Here is a 17539-nt window from a genome sequence, read left to right on the forward strand (position 1 = left end):
CCTTTTCGACTCTTTGGGACAGGGGATGTTTGCGTACTGTACCGTATCAGTGCTAAACAAATCCTCCTATTGTCTGGCATCACACAGTAAGTTACAGCCATGGGGTGGGGGAACACCACAATGAGGAAGGAGAGAGAGATGAAATCCTTAACAGCCACTGTAGGGCTAGTGAACTAGCATAACATGGGAGCTATTGGCAGGTAGCCCAAAGAACGGGGGGAAAGGACAAATGTGTTATGTGTCTTCAAGAACTGGCTGGGGAGAGGGGACGACCCCAGGAGTTGTAGGGTGATACGGTTAACTTAAATAATGGGCAAATTGGTAAGATTGAAAGTTGTTGGTAATCTGCCATAAAAGCAGTGAAGTTCATGGTGCAGGCCCACCTTCCCTCCAGCTGGGAAGCACTAGGTGTAAAATAAGTGATAAAACGAACCATGCCGAGCTCATTTAGTTCCTTTCTCTGACACCACAGCTGGGTGGGCAGTGGAAACGAGGTGGTAACACAGCAGTGCCCGTGATTAAACTCTCCGTAACTCCACTAACTTCGGGGGGTTGCAGGGTGTCACTGCGGGCTACATTTGGCCAATGGAGTGACTTCTTCATGCTGTTCTAGGACTTTACAAGTCCTTCCCTTTCTCTTTGTACACAGCAATTGTCCTCTGACATCAGACCAGTCGTCCATTTAGCACAGTAGCAGATGCTCCAGAGAGAGGTGAACAAACCACCCTCATGGGTTTACTCCCATCACCGGGTTCACTCACTGCCGGTGACACCTCCTGCTGGCCGTCCTGGGGATTAGCCCCAGCCAGGCATTGCACCCTCCCCTGGCGGTGCCTCTCCTGTCATCCTCTTGCCCTGCGGACCCCTCGCTCCAGGAACCGCAGCCTCCTCTCCATGACTCGGTCCCCCAGGCAGGCGGGGGTGAAAGTGGGCTGGTACGGCGTACCAGTAGAGAGTGCCTGAGGTGCTGGCCCATAGTCAGCTGACGTGAAAGAGCTGCCCCAGCAAAGAGCCGCAGTACTGCTTTAATGGCATCGCCCCTTTTGCCCCAGAGCTGCGATTTAAAAAGGCCCCGAGCTCCAGCCACTGCTACCACAGCAGCTGGAGCCCCGGCGGGCGCGGGCCAGGCAGCGCGGATAGGCTGGCTGGGGGACGCTGACCCCCAGCCCCGTCCCTTCTGCCTGAGGCCCCACCCCTTCCAGGGGCCAGAGCCGGCCCCCGTACCAGTAAGAGTGGAATGTTTTGCTCTCCCCCCCACCACCCAACTTTCCATTCGTGTAGGTCGTTCACATAACTTCATGGCTGTAAATAGCATCTGGCTGCTGCTGTGATAGATGCTATGCGTGTGAATAAAATAAATGTTCGTTAGCGTGGCTAATCGGACCTCCGAGAGTGCTTCAGAAAAGGACGTTTCGACGTGCCTGTCTGGCAGTGTTGGATATCCAATAGATGAGAGCTAAAATTGGTTAAAGGAATCAATTCCATACCGTAATGGCCAAGTGCTTGGTTCAGGCTTGCAGCCGCGATGAAATAAATCAAATTTGGTTCAAATCAAGTCTCTGGAATGCATCCACTGCTGGGATGGGTCGTTCAGTCCTTTGTTCAGAGCTTCAGTTTGTAGCAAGGTCCCTCCAGAGGGAAGAAGCAGGATTGAAGACAAGATGGAGATAATGATGCTGCCTTTTATAGTCCTTTTGCCATGTGGCTTGTGCTTTCTTTCCTCTAACCACAAGCCACCCAGCACAGGGCATGGAAAAACCTCAGAGTTCTGTCCACAGGCAGGTCCCTCCATGCCTGGCTGAGTCCCTAGGTGTATCTGCCTTCTCTCAGTGGGTCAGCTGTACAGCCGATGGCCTGTAATGCGCCATCAAGCCGGCTAAGCAGAGCTGACGCCAAATTGTCTGGGGTGTCACCCAGAAGCAGAGTACAAGTTTGAAATACAGACAGTAGAGAGCCAATACTTATAACTTTAAATACACAAATGACACCTACATACAGACAGCATCATCATAACCAGAAAATCCTAACCTTGTCATGGACAGCTTACGTGACCTCCTTTGTACAAGATTTGGTGCCACTATATGAAGGGCGGCCAGCCTCTCCCGTTTCCGCTCCTGGACAGCAGCCGGGCCAGTGGGAGCCGCGATCGGCCGAACCTGCGGACGCGGCAGGTAAACAAACCGGCCAGGCCCGCCAGGGGCTTTCCCTGCACAAGCGGTGACCCTAGTTTGAGAACCACTGGGCTACACGGCAAGGCTCAAAGCACTGCTGCGGATGCCAGTGCTCCTGGTGAGGGGATTAGCTCCCAGCGCTGGGGGCCGAGCCTGTCCACACTAACGCTTTAAAGCGCTCAGACTTGCCGTGCTCGGGGGCGTGATTTTTCACACCCCTGAGCCAGCAGGTTAGAGCGCTTTAACTTGCCAGTGTAGATACTCCCTGAGACTTAATTCAGTGAAACGTTTTACATATATCCCCTCAGAAACAAAGAATCCCTTATCCTTGTATCACTGTATCTGATTGCATAGAGTCTCCTCGCAGTTGTCTTATCTATTGCTGGGATTCCCTGAACTCCCTGAATTTTTAATTTTAATTTTTTTCTTCTCATTTTAGAGCTGACTGAATTTCTGGCCTAGTGTCAAAACTTTTTGAGTCAATCCACCAATGGGGGTTGCATTTTTGCAACTGGTATTTTGCCTCTCAGTCTAGCCCTTTGTGTTTGTCCGCATGCCGTTGTGTACAACTTCATTCTCCAATATTCAATAAAGGCAGTATATTATCTCCTATAACATCCTTCTCCCTGGAAATAAAGCTATTGTAATGACTGCCATCGTGGGTCAGACCAATAGTCTGCCTAATCCAGTATCCTGTCTTGTGACAGTGATAGTGATGTGCCCCGTGAGGGTTAATGTGTATGCATTCGAATCCAGGGCCTCGTACCATCCAGAAACATATGCAACAGTGACAGGTCCTACTTGGCTAAAAAAGGCCATCTGATGTAGCTAACGGCTACAGATCGCAATCTCAGGTACCTATGGTGTGAGAAACTGCTATCTGTAGGAATTAGCTTCATCAGATTGCAGTGTTACAGGTCTCCCATGACCTTCTCATAAACAACCTAAGGAAATGCAACCTAGATGGAGCTAAAATAAGAAGGGTGCAAATGCTTCACAGGCTGAAAGGGCATTTCTAGGGATCAGTTCTGGATAAGTTTCTATTCAAAATCTGAATCAATGATTGAGATAATGGCATAGAGAGTACAATTATAAAGTCTGTGAATGATAACAAGCTGCAGGCATACAAAATGGGCAATGACTTCCCAGGAAGGAGTCCTGTGGAAAGGGATCTGGGGGTCAGAGTGGACCACACTGAATGCGAGTCCTGTGGAAAGGGATCTATGCAGAAAACCAGAGCATCACTCTGGGATATCAGCTCTACTCCGTGGTGATTCCGTCGCAACTGGAGTAAAAACTGGAGAGAGTCCAGAGAAGAGAAAAAAGATAAGTAAGGTCGAGAAAACATGACCTCGGCGGGAAGAAGCCTCTTTACAAAAGCTGTTTCTTACGATCTAGGCGTATCAGTAACTGCTGCAGGGAGCAGATCTCTACTGGGAGCAATTTCACACCCACCCTCGTGCACTAAAGGGCTCCCGGGGGGCATTGGCTACAGCGGGCCGCAGTTCACGACAGCCGCGGCTTCTTCCCACCTTTGTCGGGGCGGTGACCGCTCCCGGCAGCGCATTCCTCGGCGGGGCCCTTGAACGCGTTGCCCCTGCTCTCGGGGGTTTCTGCCCCAGCCACAACGACAACAAAGCAACAAGCCTCCGAGAGCGCAAGGGCCGAAGCAAATTAACTAACTAACTAACTAACACCGGAGGGCGGGGTGACGAGCCGGCGGCTGCGCGCTCGGGACGAGCTGGAGAAGTCGGAGGCTGGGGCGGGGTTCAGCGCCGAGCACTCTCCGGGGATCGGGGAAGCGTCGCCTTTGCGGGGAGCGGCGGCGGAGGTAAGAAGCGGCCCAGGCTGCGAGCGGCTTCCTCCGTCTGTCCCGCTCCGAGCTGGGGGGTCCCCTGACCGGGGAGGGCGACGTGTCTCTCCCAGCTCCCCTTAACTGGGGGGGGGGGTGTCCCGTCCCGTCCCGCGCTTCTCTGGCCCGTGGTTAATTTCTGGGGCGTCCCCGGGGGCCCGCTAAGCGCGGTGGGACCCCAGCCGCACCCCCTTCCCCAGGACAGAGCCCGCCGGGGATCAGAATCGGGACCGGGACCCCCCGAGCGGGCTGTGGGTGGCGAGCAGAGCAAGCGGCGGGGATGGCGCTGCTGGCCCGCCGGCTTCATCCCCCAGCCCTTCCTCCCTCGCCTTCCCCCGGCGCTGGGCTGCGCCTTGCTCTGGGGAGGCTGAGCGACCTGGTCACAGGTGGCAGATTTGCAGAAATTTTGGTGGTGCCCAGAACCTGCCCCCCCCCCCAACTCTGCCCCGCACCTGCCTACGGCTCTGGGAGGGAGTTTGGGTGGGGGGAGGAGGTCTGGGGTGGAGGCCCTGGGCTGGGGCAGGGGATTGGGGTGCAGGCTCTGGGAGGGAGTTTGGGTGTAAAAGGGGTAAGAGGTTGGGCTCTGGGAGGAAGTTTGGGTGGGGGAGGGGGTCTGGGGTACAGGCTCTGGGAGGGAGTTTGGGTGTAGGCTCTGGGCGGGGGCAAGGGATGGGGATGCAGGAGGGGGTGAGGGGTGCAGGCTCTGGGCTGGGGGTGGTGTGTAGGTGGGGTGCAGGCTCTGGGAGGGAGTTTGGGGGCAGGAGGGTGTGTGTGGAAAGGGGGAGGGAGTGCCGGCTCTATGAGGGAGTTTGGGGTTGGGGGGTGCTGAGGGTGGGGGCTGTGGGGTGGGGCTGGGGATGAGGGGTTTGGGAGGGGGCACAGGGCTAGGGCAGAGGGTTGGGGTGAGGGCTTTGGAGTGGGGCTGGGGGGTTCATGATGCAGGAGGGGGCCGGGGCAGAGGGTTAGGGTGCCAGGGGGTGAGGGCTCTATCTGGGGCTGGGGATTTGGGGTGTTGGAGAGGCTCAGGATTAGGGCAGAGGGTTGGGGTGCAGGCGGGGGGGAGGGGTGCAGGCCCTGGGATGGGGTAGGGCAGGGGATGAGGAGCTTGGGGTGCAGACAGGCTGCCCCAGGGCTAGGGTCAGAGGGGACTCACCCCCCCCACCCTCTCCCCGCCGGCGGCAGCAGCGAGCTCCTGGTGAGGGACCCCCTCCTCTCCCCTGCTGCCCCTCACCGTAGCCTCACTGGGGGTGGGGGTGGGGCTGCCCCTTGCCCAGCGTGGGGCAGGAGTGGTGGCGGCAGGGCGGGGGGAGCTGGGGCAGCAAGTTATATGGGCTCATGGTGCCCGGGCTCCAGCAATATTCACGGCCCGGGGGCCCGGCTCCACCGATGTTTGGGGCCAGGTCTCTCCCCTGGCCCCCCGCTGCACCTCCCCCGAGTGTCCCCCGGCCCCCCACTTCCTGCCCCTGCGCGCCGCCCCCCGGGGTCCGGAGCCTGAGCCTGCTGCCCTCGCTGACTCTGCTGTGCCGGCTCCTGGCATCAAGTGCTGCCGCAGGGTCCTAGTGCTCGGGGTCCCGCCAATGCCTCAAACCCAGCCCCAGCCAGAGCCCTCATCCCCCCACACCCTAATCCTCTGCCCCAGCCCTGAGCCCCCTCCCACACTCCAAACCTCTCCTCTTCAGCCCCTACTTTTACAGCCCCAAATGCCACTGGCCTTCTTGGCAACAAGGGCACACTGTTGACTCATATCCAGCTTCTCGTCCACAGTCACCCCAGGTCCTTTTCTGCAGAACTGCTGCCTAGCCATTCGGTCCCTAGTCTGTAGCGGTGCCTGGGATTCTTCCGTCCTAAGTGCAGGACCCTGCACTTGTCCTTGGTGAACCTCACAGCCTTAGTCCATCAGAGGAAAAAGAAACTTTCACAAGAGCACTAACAGGCCATTGTGATGTCCCTGCGTCTCGGCCCACCTGACTTCCCAGAGTCTCCCGTTATTTTGATGTTTAGCCTTAACTTTGCAACTCGGGGCTTGTCCACACTGAGTTGTTTTTTTAACAACTTTTGAAACAAAACACTGATGTAGTTAAATCAGCTCACTCCCCTTGTGCAGACATTGTCCAGGTACAGCTCACTTCCTATAGCCATGCAGACGATTTTATACCAGCATGGCTGCATCCCTTTATCCTTTTGGCCCCGTGTTGTTTCCATCCTGCGTTTCGCTTTCCCCATCCTGCTTTCCCTCATCCTTGATTCTGAGGAGATTCTCTCTTCTCTTCTTCCCAGCAGCTGGTTATCAGCTCTGGGCTTCACTTCCAGCTCCTTCCTCATTCCACCAATTTAAATGGTCTAATATTGATGCTGAAGTGTCATCACTGGCTTTAGTGCTGACGGTCCAGCTGGATTAGTAGCAGGGAGGGGAGATTACAACTCTGGGTCTCTTTTGGCAGGCTGTGTGCAGATCAAGGCAGATGTCACGGCACTGGGTCACACTTGCCAGTTTGTCTCTGTAGCCAGGAGTGCTAGAAACTCTTAAAAAGAAAGTTGAGATTATGCACAATCTCAGTGTGTGATGTGGGCCGCACAGGCCAGATCCAGCCCAGGGGCTGCAAGTCCAACACCCCTGCTCTGTACCTCGTCTCTGGGATCTCTTTAACAAATAGGACTTGATCTGTCACCTCTGTGCACATAACTCAGATCTACTTCTCCACACCACACCTGCCTTCTTCTGTCCAAATTAAAATCTCAGCCCGTCTTTCTCACTTGTCATGGATGTCCAGCCATTGATTTAAGCGTAATACAGGCAAAGAGTTCTCCATCCTCCTTTTTGACACCACCCCCATCTCTCAGTCACTGTGGACATCACCACCATCCTCCCGATTACTTGTACCTGGGTGTCATCCCTAACTCTGTCCCCTCTAGAGCCTCACATCCAGGCTGGGTCTGAATTGTGCTAATTCTTCCTGAAGAACATCTGTAAGATCTCGCCTTTCCTATCTCTACACAGCTAACTGTCTTCTCTGTCACCTTGCGTCTTAACTTCTGCAACATCCTCCTCTCTGGCCTGGATCAATCCCATCTTGCCCAGTTCATCCATTTAAAAACACTGTTGCAAAGATCACTCTCCCGATTTATCGCTTCAGCCATGTCTTTGCATCCCTCCACTCCACTGACTCCCCTTTACCCACCACATAAGCACAAGCCACTTCTATTCACTCTCCAGGCCCTTCAGAGCTTATCCCCACCTGACCTGTTCTCTCTCATTCTCTATTGAGATGTTGACTTTGGCCTCTGATGGGCTGGTGACGCCAGCCACCATTGCTCACTTGTTAAACTGTCAGAGAAGCGCCTTTGGGCTTTCTCCCATCTGCCCATTGCATGTGATAGGAGCAACCTGCAAACCTCTGTAAAGCCTACTCATTGTCCTTCATATCACTCCTTAAAAATCTCCTCTTCCCTGATGCATATAGAAAGGTAGACGTCTGCAAAGCTAGATTGATGTCTGACACCAGCGCCTATCGTGCTGACCAATACAGTCTCGCCTGTTTCCTTGCGTTTCTCCGGGCTGGGTCCCACTGCTGTTGCAGTCTAAGTATAAGACAAGAGACTCTAAGTACGTCGACACAGCAGCTGGCAGCAGCCTCCCGGCCTGGGTAGATGGTGTCATGCTCACAGGGCTCGAGCTAGCATGCTACCAGTAGCCATGTAGCTGTTGTGGCTCGGGCCATAATTTGGGTCCTCCAGCCCACCTGACCCCTGGGTCTGAGCCCAGGTGGCTCGCTGGAGTCTCTTCCGGAGCTGCGAGGCCCACGCTGCTATTTTTAGCATGCTGGCTTGAGCCTCGCTGGTGTAAGTCAGTCTGCCCGGGCTGGGGGGCGCACTGCCAGCTGCAGTGTGGCCGGTCCCTGGCCCCCACGGGCATGTCTTCCCATGTGTGTGCACAGCACCCGCACAATGGGGCCCTGGTCCATGGTGGGGTCCTGAGGCACTGCCATAATATTACTGATAAACTATCCTGTAAAATGACCCAAGCGCCGAGCTGGCCTCTCTTCCCAAGTGGATCAGCTTGCCAGGGTTACTAGGACGGTTTGGACTTTCTGTGCAGGAGTCCTGCAGATGCATGTGAAGGGATTACTTTTTTTGTTTGTTTTTTAACAAGCAGGTCAGAAGAGGGTCTGAAAACCAACGACAGAAATGGCAGCGCACAGCAGCGTTTGGGTATTGGCTGGACTTTTGCCCGTTGTCCTGGCAGGTAAGGTGACCGATCTACTCTCTTGCTACCGCTTCACCAAACTGGAGAAAGTCCCACTGTTTCCCCTAATGTCTCTGTAGCTCTTCAAACACTCTAGTCTTCAGTGTCCCTGACTTGCCACCCCGGTGCCATGGGGGTAACCGGGTGGGCGGCTCTGTGCTAATAGATCTCATTGCTGCAGGGCAGCTGCTCCCAGAGCCGGCTCCGTGCTCTTGCTCAACTTTCTATGGATACGTAAATGCACCCAGCCCTGCTTCCTGCCCCTCTGTGTACCCAGCCAGTGCTTGGTCTGTGGGTTCAAAACCCAATTGTCTGGGGGGGCTGTTCTCACTCCCCATCAACCGCCCCCCCACGCCACACACACACACCCCAAGCCTGGCTATAGACCAAAGAATGAAAATGGGCCCATACAGAATGGGGGAGGAGGGACTGTGGAGTCAGTATACGGAGCAAAGCACACGGTGAGGTGTGGCCCTCACACAACGGAGGGGAAATAGAAGCCTCAGTACAAACATCTGGCCACTTCCCTTCCCCCGGCATTTTGAAAACCCAACCCTTGGTCTGTCCAGACAGGTGAAATGTCTGCCCGTGTCCCCACGGACACCTACACTGCCTCCATCCAGCACGTGCTAAAATGATGTGCCTTGCCCCAGTCTGGCTGTCCCTGCACCAGATCCCTACTAACTAGGGTTGTCAACTCTGACTGAAGCTATTCCAGGAGATTGTTTTCCCCCCGCAACATGACAATGTAATTTTCTTAAAATAGCCCATTAAAATCTCCTGGGCTGGTTTCAGTGATCACCGTACAGCCACCGCAGTTAATCGATGTCGATTCCAGGAGACTCCAGGCCAATCCGGGAGAGTTGACAACCCTAATCCTAACCCCCACCCTCCGCCGTGTCCCCTTCCACCGTAAGCGCCTCTCGGTGCTGATTTAGTAACACACCTCCCCGCGCGGCAGAGTCAAGGTTGATGGAGTTAGGCCGATGCCGTGTCAGTGTAGACACGGCGTCGCTTGTGCCGATTGTTCCTGGCTCTCCGGAACCGTCACTCAATGGCCCACGCTGACAGCAGAATCGCTACAGCGCACCAGGTGAGAACGCGCACGGCCGACACAAGGGGCCACGTGTGCGCCTTAACTGCGGTGGCTGTATGTTGATGTACGTTAGTTTGACGTAATCTGCCCTGGTTCTTAGGCCAGCCCTACACGACAGACTCACGTGGGTATAACTGCATTGCTCAGAGCTGTGAAATATCCCCACCCGCAGCAACGTAACCCTGCAACCGAACCCCCGGCGTAGGCAGCGCTGTGTCGAAGGGAGAGCTGCTCCCGTCACAGAGCTACCACCTCTGGCGGAAGTGGATTAACCACGCTGGTGGGAGAAGCTCTCCCATCGGCCTAGGAGCACAGCGTCACTGCTGCAGCCTTACAAGTGTAACCTGCCCTTGGTCTTTCCTCTCTAGTACAGAGTCTGCACCCTACAAATCACTTTCTTTTCCCTCCAGCTGGGAAGCACTGGGTGTAAAAATACGTGATGAAACAACTCAAGCCAAGCTCCTTTAGTTCCTTTCTCTGACACCACAGCTGGGTGGGCAGTGGAAACGAGGTGGTAACACAGCAGTGCCCGTGATTAAACTCCCCGTAACTCCACTAACTTCGGGGGGTTGCCTGGGCTGCGTTTAGCCAATGGAGCGACTTCTTCATGCTGTTCTAGGACTTTACAAGTTCTTCCCCTTCTCTCTTTGTACACAGGAATTGTCCTCTCACATCAGACCAGTCGTCCATTTAGCACAGTGGCACGTGGTCCAGAGAACAGTAAAAGAACCAGCCTTATGGGTTGACCCCATCACAGGGGTTCGCTCCCTGCTAGTGGCGCCTCCTGCTGGCCGTCCTGGAGATTAGCTCCAGCCAGGCATTGCGCCCTCCGCTCGCGGTGCCTCTCCTGTCATCCTCTAGCCCTGTGGACCCCTCTCCCTCCCCAGGAACTGCAGCCTCCTCTCCATCACTCGGTCCTCTGGGCACGTCGCCATACATGTCCCCCCCTCCGCCTTCCAGGGTATCAAAGTCTCTCTTGACAAATGGGCTCTGGCAGTCTTCCTGCTCCTTGCCCTGCTCATGCCACTTCATCAGTGGCTGGTCGCGGGCCCCGGCCCCGCTTCTACTCCAGATTCTGGCTCACAGGCCTTCTCATTGGGAGCCAAGGTTCGACTTACCCCATACCTTGCTGCTTTCCCTCTGAGCCTTGCCTGCCTCTATGGCTCTCCCCCTTCTCTGGGCTCGCCAAGCCACAGTCCCAACTCCCCCCTCTCAGGGAGTAACCATGGACTACCCACTGTAGCCCCAAACACACCTCCCTTCTCCCAGGGAGTGAGTTCAGACTTCTGCCCTGCAGCCCTCTTCTGCTCTCAGCTCCTGGACTTTCTACAGGCCCTGCCTGTTCCTGACCAGCTGAGCCTCATTTAATCAACCCCCGCTCCCTGGCTCCTCCTCCAGGTGCAGCTTAGGCAGTTACTTGGCCCACCTACCACCTTTGCCCCTTTAGGCCTTGTGTGGGGTGGACACCCTGTCACTCCCCCCATAGTCCTATTACTGCATGTCTTTTCCATATCCCTGAACCAGCCTCCCAGATGGAGGAGTTTTATCCCTTATTAATCCTGTTTTATGCAACACTGCCTTCGAGACTTATTGGAATAATCGGAAAATCCTTTGTTTGAGTCCTGAAGGAAGCTGCTCCCCTAGGCGAGACACCCGTAGCTTCCAGGAAACTTCCCTGACCTGAGAAAGAGGGTACCAGAGTTCAGGTCTCCTGTCTAGCTGCTGTTCTTAGTCCCAAGCATGTATTGCCCAATGCCACGAACCCCAGCCTTTGCAGGCAGCTGCTGAATGCCCCCACCACACCAACATTTCAAAACAATAACCTAGAAGTGAGTTCATAGCAGCTCACAGCTGACCCCTGACCCTGATCTTATCCCCGCACTGCACTGGTTTTCAGAGTGGAGAACCAAACCAGGTTTAGTCTCTCTAACTTCTCCCGGAGCCAGGGAGAGAATCCAGGATTCCTGAACAGCAGGATTCTACTGATGACTAGTAAATGGTTGTGTAGCCCATTGGGGTTGTCTGCCAAGGCCTCCGCTGGTGGCTGGCCTGCAGAGGAGCTAGCAATTACTCCAGGGCCCTGTAGCTCAAGTAGTGAGGTGCTAGCTCTGGGCTCTGATGGTCAGGGGCTCAAGCCCTGCTGCTGGTCTCTGGGTTGGGAAGGAACTGGGTGGCTGCATGTCATTCACACGGTGTAAAGGCCTCTGTAAAGGAGATGATGTACTGAACTGTGATGAGCTGTACATCCTGGTGGGAATCTGCACGCATCAGGCATGTGTTACATATTTGGCTTGTATAACTGAATGGGGGGACGTGGGGTTTTGTGACGCATCCCTGTATGGTCACGCCCCACAGGTGGAGAGTCTGTGACAGCTCACTGTTGGAGGTCTGTCAAAGATGGGAGCTGAGCATTGACGTGTGTTATCGACAGCATTGTGGACAAGATGAGGATGGACAGGAACACAGGGGCCGTTCTCCTTACCTACGTCCCTCTGTGCTTTTAAGGCTTCGGGTGGACGGGTTATGTCCTGAGGCAACTTAGAGGCCCCTGAACCTTTGGTTCTTGACTTCTCGTTAGAAGTAGCATTGTGACCCCAGCCAGCCATGGCCCTAGAGGCTGTATCCCTTGACAAGGGTAATAGAAATTGTTTCAGCTGACTTTGAGTAATGCCATGTTCTCCTTCTCTCTTTCAGCCTGTGACCCTGTCGGAATTGAAGCGGATGTCGGTGAAGATGTGCTCCTGCCCTGCATTGTCAAACGTGGAGACACTATCAGTCTTTCAAACCCTACAGTTAACTGGCAAGTTAACTGGTTAAATGGGAGTTGTGAAGTCGTGAACAGCTACTACTATGGCCAGAACCATCCAGAGTATCAGTGTGGACAATATAAGGGGAGAACGGAGTTCTCTTCTCAGGGATTGTCCGATGGCAACGCTTCTCTCCTCCTGAAGAATGTGACCCCCGCTGACTTTGGGAACTACACCTGTCATGCCAGTTTATATGAGAACACTCCCCAAACTTTACAGATTGTCCTGCTTATGCAGAAAAAGACCCAAGGTAGGTCAGCGACGTTCCCTTATCAGTGGTGCTGTGACGGTTGTCCTTTCAGTGAGAACCACACAAGCCCTTGAGCATAATTTTGAAGTAAGAGCTTGCTGTGATAAGTGACATTAAGAGAAGCATCCCGGGGATCAGTTTTTTCTCTCCATTACTCTGTGTCTACCACGATCTGTTATTAGAAGTAGAAATGGAGCTTTAACTGTCAGTGCCATGATGGGAGAAGGAAGTGTAGATTGAGTTGGGTTCTTCCTTCTCTCACTCCATCACCAGTAATAGGGACACTGCAGGGCGAATGATGCCCTCTTTTGATCCCCTGTAACCCCATTAGGCTTCCGTGGAAACGTTCCAGTGTAACTAGGGGCACAGTTTGCCATATCGGATCTCTATTTCTGGTGATGTTTGAGGCGGGAAGAGCACAGCTTGACTCTCAGATCCCAGGATGGGTTTGCAGAGTCTGTCTCTGCCTCCTGGGGGTTTTCCCTACTGGCAGGCGCCGCAGTCCCTGTGCTTAGAGGAGTGCAGTGTCTGGGATCGTGGTTGGTTCTGTAGGGGGGCCTAAGGTGTTAGCACGTCTCCTAGCATAGCTTTCTGCTTGGCCATTAGCACCAGGCCAGACACACTGTGTGGCCCAAAATGTGCTTTTTCAAGCCGTCTTTCGGATCATGTACTAAACACGCCAGAGATGCAGTGACGCATTTGAACTCCTTCTGGTGAGACAGGAAGCTCAGTCAAAGGTTTTCAGGGTTTGATTCATGTAGAACTTAGGGAATTTTTATCTTTCAATTTACAGGGAAATAAAAAGCACCAATCCCAAGTTCTAGGTGTCCTGTTATCTCCCTCTTTGTGACCCTCCATTCCCACCATCAGGCTTCCCTGGTGCATTCAGGAAACCGAATTCTGGAATCTGAAACCCCAGGACTCCGATTTAATAAGGGACATGAGGGGTGTTTCAGATCCTGTATCTTCAGTGCTCCAATTCTGCCAATAGCATTGTGCCGGCACACGTGAGCGCTCTCCGGCTCACTGCTGCAGCTACCCATTCTGGCCAAACTTCTTCCCCACCCCATTTGCAATTTTGCTCTGGGTCACCTAATTGCTAGGCCATCAATCCATCTGCTACTGGCCACCTTGAGATGAGCCAGACCCTTGCTGTGTCTCAACCTGCTGCTCTTATTGCTACCCACCTGGATGTCTAGTGTCCCTTCCCCTGAGCATTTCTGCATTTCCTCCCGAGTGCCACCACCATGTTCCCCATCTTTCCTGTGCATTCACTCCTGATTGCCCACCTGTGGGTTTTAAGCCCATAACCCTTATAGCAGAATGCCTGGCTGTATGGAGCAAGCTGTAGTAACAGCTAATTGCAACTGGGAGGGAGGGTTTATATTGGAAATGGCTGGAGGCAGTTCCAGCTTATTTAATCATTTTACTGTTTTGCAGGTGCAACTGTTCAGACAGATGCCTACGTTCCAGGAGGACATGAAAAACGACTCCGCGTTCGAAGGGTTTGTGTGCTATTGAGCGCACTAGTGATTCTTGTAGTAGGGAGCTTTGCAGGGTGGTGTTGGTGTAAAAAGAAGACTACGAAGGCTAAAGAAGGTATGTGCAATAGTGTGTGGGTGAGACGAGTCATTTTAAAAATCAATTTTCATTACAATGCCAAACCAGTAAAGAGAAACAAAGATCCTGTCAACCTTGATATCCCCTAGGCAGCAAGACAAAAATATTTGCAAAATAAGGTTTTAACCTATTTTTTCCTGAGACAAACAAATCTTAATATTTGCCCCTCGGGCAGCTGGACTGTGCGTTACTAACATAAACGCACTGAAGCACTATGGCCTAGTGGAAAGAGCACTGGACTGGGACTTGCGAGACCCAGAGTCTATTCCTAGCTCTGCCACTGGCCTGCTGGTTGACCTCGGGTAGGTCACGCCCCCGCTCTGTGCCTCAGTTTCCCCAACTGTAAAATAGGAATGACACTCCCTTGTAAAGCGCTTGGAGCTCTCTAGGTGAAGAGCTAGGTATTATGGAACAGTTGTAAAGGTTTAGTAATGCACTTGAAGACCTAAATAAGACCTTTACACAACAAAGGTATAGACAGCTGAAGAGCATTTCAATAATGGTGTCTTATAGAGCTAGATAAAAGCCAATATCCAAGGCCGCTTCCTTATCTTACCCATCAAATTCTCTGCCTCTTAGCCTGCGATTCCAGAAAAGCACAAGCTAACAGGGCTCGGGGGTGGCTTTGCCGTGAGACCCGAGCAAGGGGCAGCTGGAGCAGCCCATAAGGCAGAGTGTGATTGTTGCTCCGAGGGGAAGAATCCAGTGGCAGGTCTGCACCTGGTGCAGGTACTTCCCCGGCATGCTGGCAGAACAGCGCTAGGTGGGGCTATGGAGGGTGGATGCAAAGCCCACTCTGCCCGCTCCACATCCTGTCCCCTCTGCTTGCACGGTGGGCCACATACCAGCTCCCCGGAGGCTGCTCTCCTCACCACGCTGCTACCTACGATCCAGGCAGCTGGACACGGGATTAAGGAGGCGACTTAAAGTTTAAAGAATCCAGTCACTAACCCTTCCCCAACCCCTCTGGCCAGCCCTGTGCAGAGACGTGTGACTGAATTAGGAATCGGGTTATAGCTGGATGGGGGAGAGGAGTAAAAAATGTTTCCTGGAGTTACCCAAAGTTCCTAAGACTTCGCTGGTTATTAAAGCGTTCAGCCCTCGCTAAGGCTGGAAATGTGCTGGCTGCTGCTTCTCTGAGGAGCTGTCACTTCCTAAGCCACGCTGGCTAGTGCTTGATGGCTCTCAGCAAATGTGCTTGTTCTCCCGTTTCCTTCCGTACCCTCCCCACGTTACTGGATGTCGGGATCTTCCTGGGGGCTGTGAGAACCCAAAAGGTTCCTGTGGGCGATGTGTGTGCAAAGCTGCATGCTCAGCACTTCTTTCAGCTCAGGTTCTACAGTCTAGTGTTTTCTTGTTTGTGTTTGGTGTGTATTTTTGCAGGTGATGAGGAAGCAGCTCAGGCAAGGGAGGAAGTCACATGCCTGAGGAACTCAGAAAATACTTCAAGGAACGTCCCTACACTGCACTGGGTAGCAAGGCTCAATCCTGGGAAGCAGTGACTGAAAACGGTTTTTGTGGGGGGTGGAGAGCAAGCAGCTGCACATGAGCTCCCGGTGTGATGCTGCTGTGGTCAAAAGGGCTAATGTGACCGTTCGGTGCATGAGCAAGGATGCATCTCGAGCAGAACTACAGAGGGTATTTTACCTTTATATTTGGCACTGATGCAAATGCTGTTGGAATCCTGTGTCCAGTTGTGGTGCCCACCATTCCAGAGGGATGTTGATGATAAAGTGGAGAGGGTTCAGAGAAGAGCCACAAGAAGGATTAAAGGATGAGAAAACCCGCCGGACAGTGATAGACTAAAGGAGCGCAATCTGTTTAGCTTGACAAAGAGTAGGTCAAGGAGTGCCCTGATTACAGTCCAGGTATCTACATGGGGAAGAAATATTTAATAAATAATATTTAATAATATTTGTTCCTGAGACAGCAAAACTCTGTAGTGATGGGGGCGTGCCTGGTGCTAAGGTGGACTATCAAGGTCCTGAGGCACTATTCGCTCGGTGTGTCTTTTACCCTCATCGCTGACCAGGCCCCTCTGCAGTGGCTGCATGCTCTGAGAGACATGAACCCCAGGTTGACCTGGCTCTGCAGCCCTATGCGCTTATGGTTCACCCCCAGTCCAGGGCCACCCCGGTGTGAATGTGGACTATATTTCTCATGAGGAGGGAGGCAAAGAGCGCACCGACTTCACTCTTGGGAGGGCTGGGGACGTGTGTAACAGGACAGCCTGTCTCTGCAAGGACCGTGGGGGCCAGGAAGCAGCCAAGCCCGTCCCACAGAGCAACCCAGCAGCCCGGTGCTGGGAATCAGCCAACCTGGCTTGACAGCATTTAGAGACTGGGTCTGATTCCCAGCTGCAGCTGAGGGATATAAATGGAGGGTCCAGGAGAGGGCTGAGCATGCTGGTGCGACCCCCCTCACCCCTCCACCCCCCCCTTAGACTGGGGAAGGTGGTCCAGAGCCTTTAGCTCCCACAGGCCTCACAGCATCAGCTGAGAACAGGGCAGTTGCTTTTTGTTATTCCATGTTTCCTTTTGGATGGATGCTGAGGAACACACCGATCCCTGAGCAAAGGGCTACAAACGGAACTGGGGGTGGCCAATTTTGTCCCAAAGTGGCAATGGGGGTCCACCAGCCTACCCTCATCTACAAAGGCATGAAACTGAATCAGTTGCGCTGCTCTGATTGACAAATGACTATTTGTAGGCAACGGAGGTTTCAGCTCCCACTTACAGTTTGCTTCAGGACTCTATTTTCTCCCCAGCTACAGCTTGCTCGCCTAGCACAGAAAACATCCATCTTTCTAGCACCAGCAGCCCATTGTTCAGGCCTGTTGCCAAAGTTCTAGAAAGCTGAATGAGGCAAATCTAAAGTACTTACACTCCAACGAATGAGAAAACTTTTAAAAATACTATCTCCACTCTACAGTGAGTCAGGAACGCTTGACTGGTCTTGCTATTCTTGCAATCGAACAAGACATCACTTTGTCTTTGTCATACGATGATATTATTACTGATTTTGCAGCCAAAAAGGCAAGAAAGATTGCTTTTAATTAAAAGCAAATCCTTGTTTCAATACCTCTTCATAGAAATGTCCAATAAAATGTTGACAAATTCAAAACATTATATTATTTGTATCATTCTGTCAATAAATCAGAATTTTTTCTATAGTGCTACTTCTTTAGTGCAAGTATAGTCCCTCAGCTTCATAGTGAGCTTAATTAGTTTAGGATGGTTTTAATAAAGGGCACGTGGCAAGGTTTCCATTACTGTCAGCTTATGTTTGTGTTGCTAAGAGCAAGTCGGGCATAGGGGGACCAGTTTCATAATACTGTGTAGGGCCCCATAAATCCTAAGCACGGCCCTGCATCTGACCTTAACATTGTCCAGTCCGTAAATTGTGCCTTATTTTTGTTTGGAAAGATGTTAGCAATCGCAGCACATTTTGGGCACTGCCAGAAATACATGATAAATCACTGCCTCTAAAGTTCCATCAAA

General features: G+C 53.0%; 1 protein-coding gene across 2 annotated transcripts; it reads left to right on the forward strand.

Annotated features, from left to right (window-relative positions):
• Positions 1-3863: 3863 nt before the first annotated feature.
• On the forward strand, positions 3864-17167 carry LOC125630609 (butyrophilin subfamily 3 member A2-like). 2 transcript variants are annotated; one of them, XM_075125015.1, is made up of 5 exons: positions 3864-4002; positions 8174-8266; positions 12057-12419; positions 13860-14018; positions 15423-17167. In XM_075125015.1, the coding sequence occupies exons 2-5, from the start codon at positions 8209-8211 to the stop codon at positions 15539-15541; spliced, it is 699 nt and encodes a 232-aa protein (XP_074981116.1). In that variant the 5' UTR covers positions 3864-4002; positions 8174-8208; the 3' UTR covers positions 15542-17167. The 2 variants fall into 2 exon arrangements, with proteins under 2 accessions (XP_074981116.1, XP_074981108.1); XM_075125007.1 differs by having other exon boundaries at positions 8177-8266.
• The last annotated feature ends 372 nt before the right edge of the window (positions 17168-17539 follow it).

This window comes from Caretta caretta, chromosome 1, assembly GCF_965140235.1.
Source record: "Caretta caretta isolate rCarCar2 chromosome 1, rCarCar1.hap1, whole genome shotgun sequence".
NCBI classification, from domain to species: Eukaryota; Metazoa; Chordata; order Testudines; family Cheloniidae; genus Caretta; species Caretta caretta.

What these genes read in the sequence shown, in the direction of transcription:
- LOC125630609 (XM_075125015.1), top strand. Translation starts at nt 8,209, where the DNA reads ATGGCAGCGCACAGCAGCGTTTGGGTATTGGCTGGACTTTTGCCCGTT. An exon ending in TTTGCCCGTTGTCCTGGCAG is followed by an intron (nt 8,267 to 12,056) that starts GTAAGGTGACCG and finishes TCTCTCTTTCAG; the next exon opens with CCTGTGACCCTGTCGGAATT. An exon ending in GACTACGAAGGCTAAAGAAG is followed by an intron (nt 14,019 to 15,422) that starts GTATGTGCAATA and finishes GTATTTTTGCAG; the next exon opens with GTGATGAGGAAGCAGCTCAG.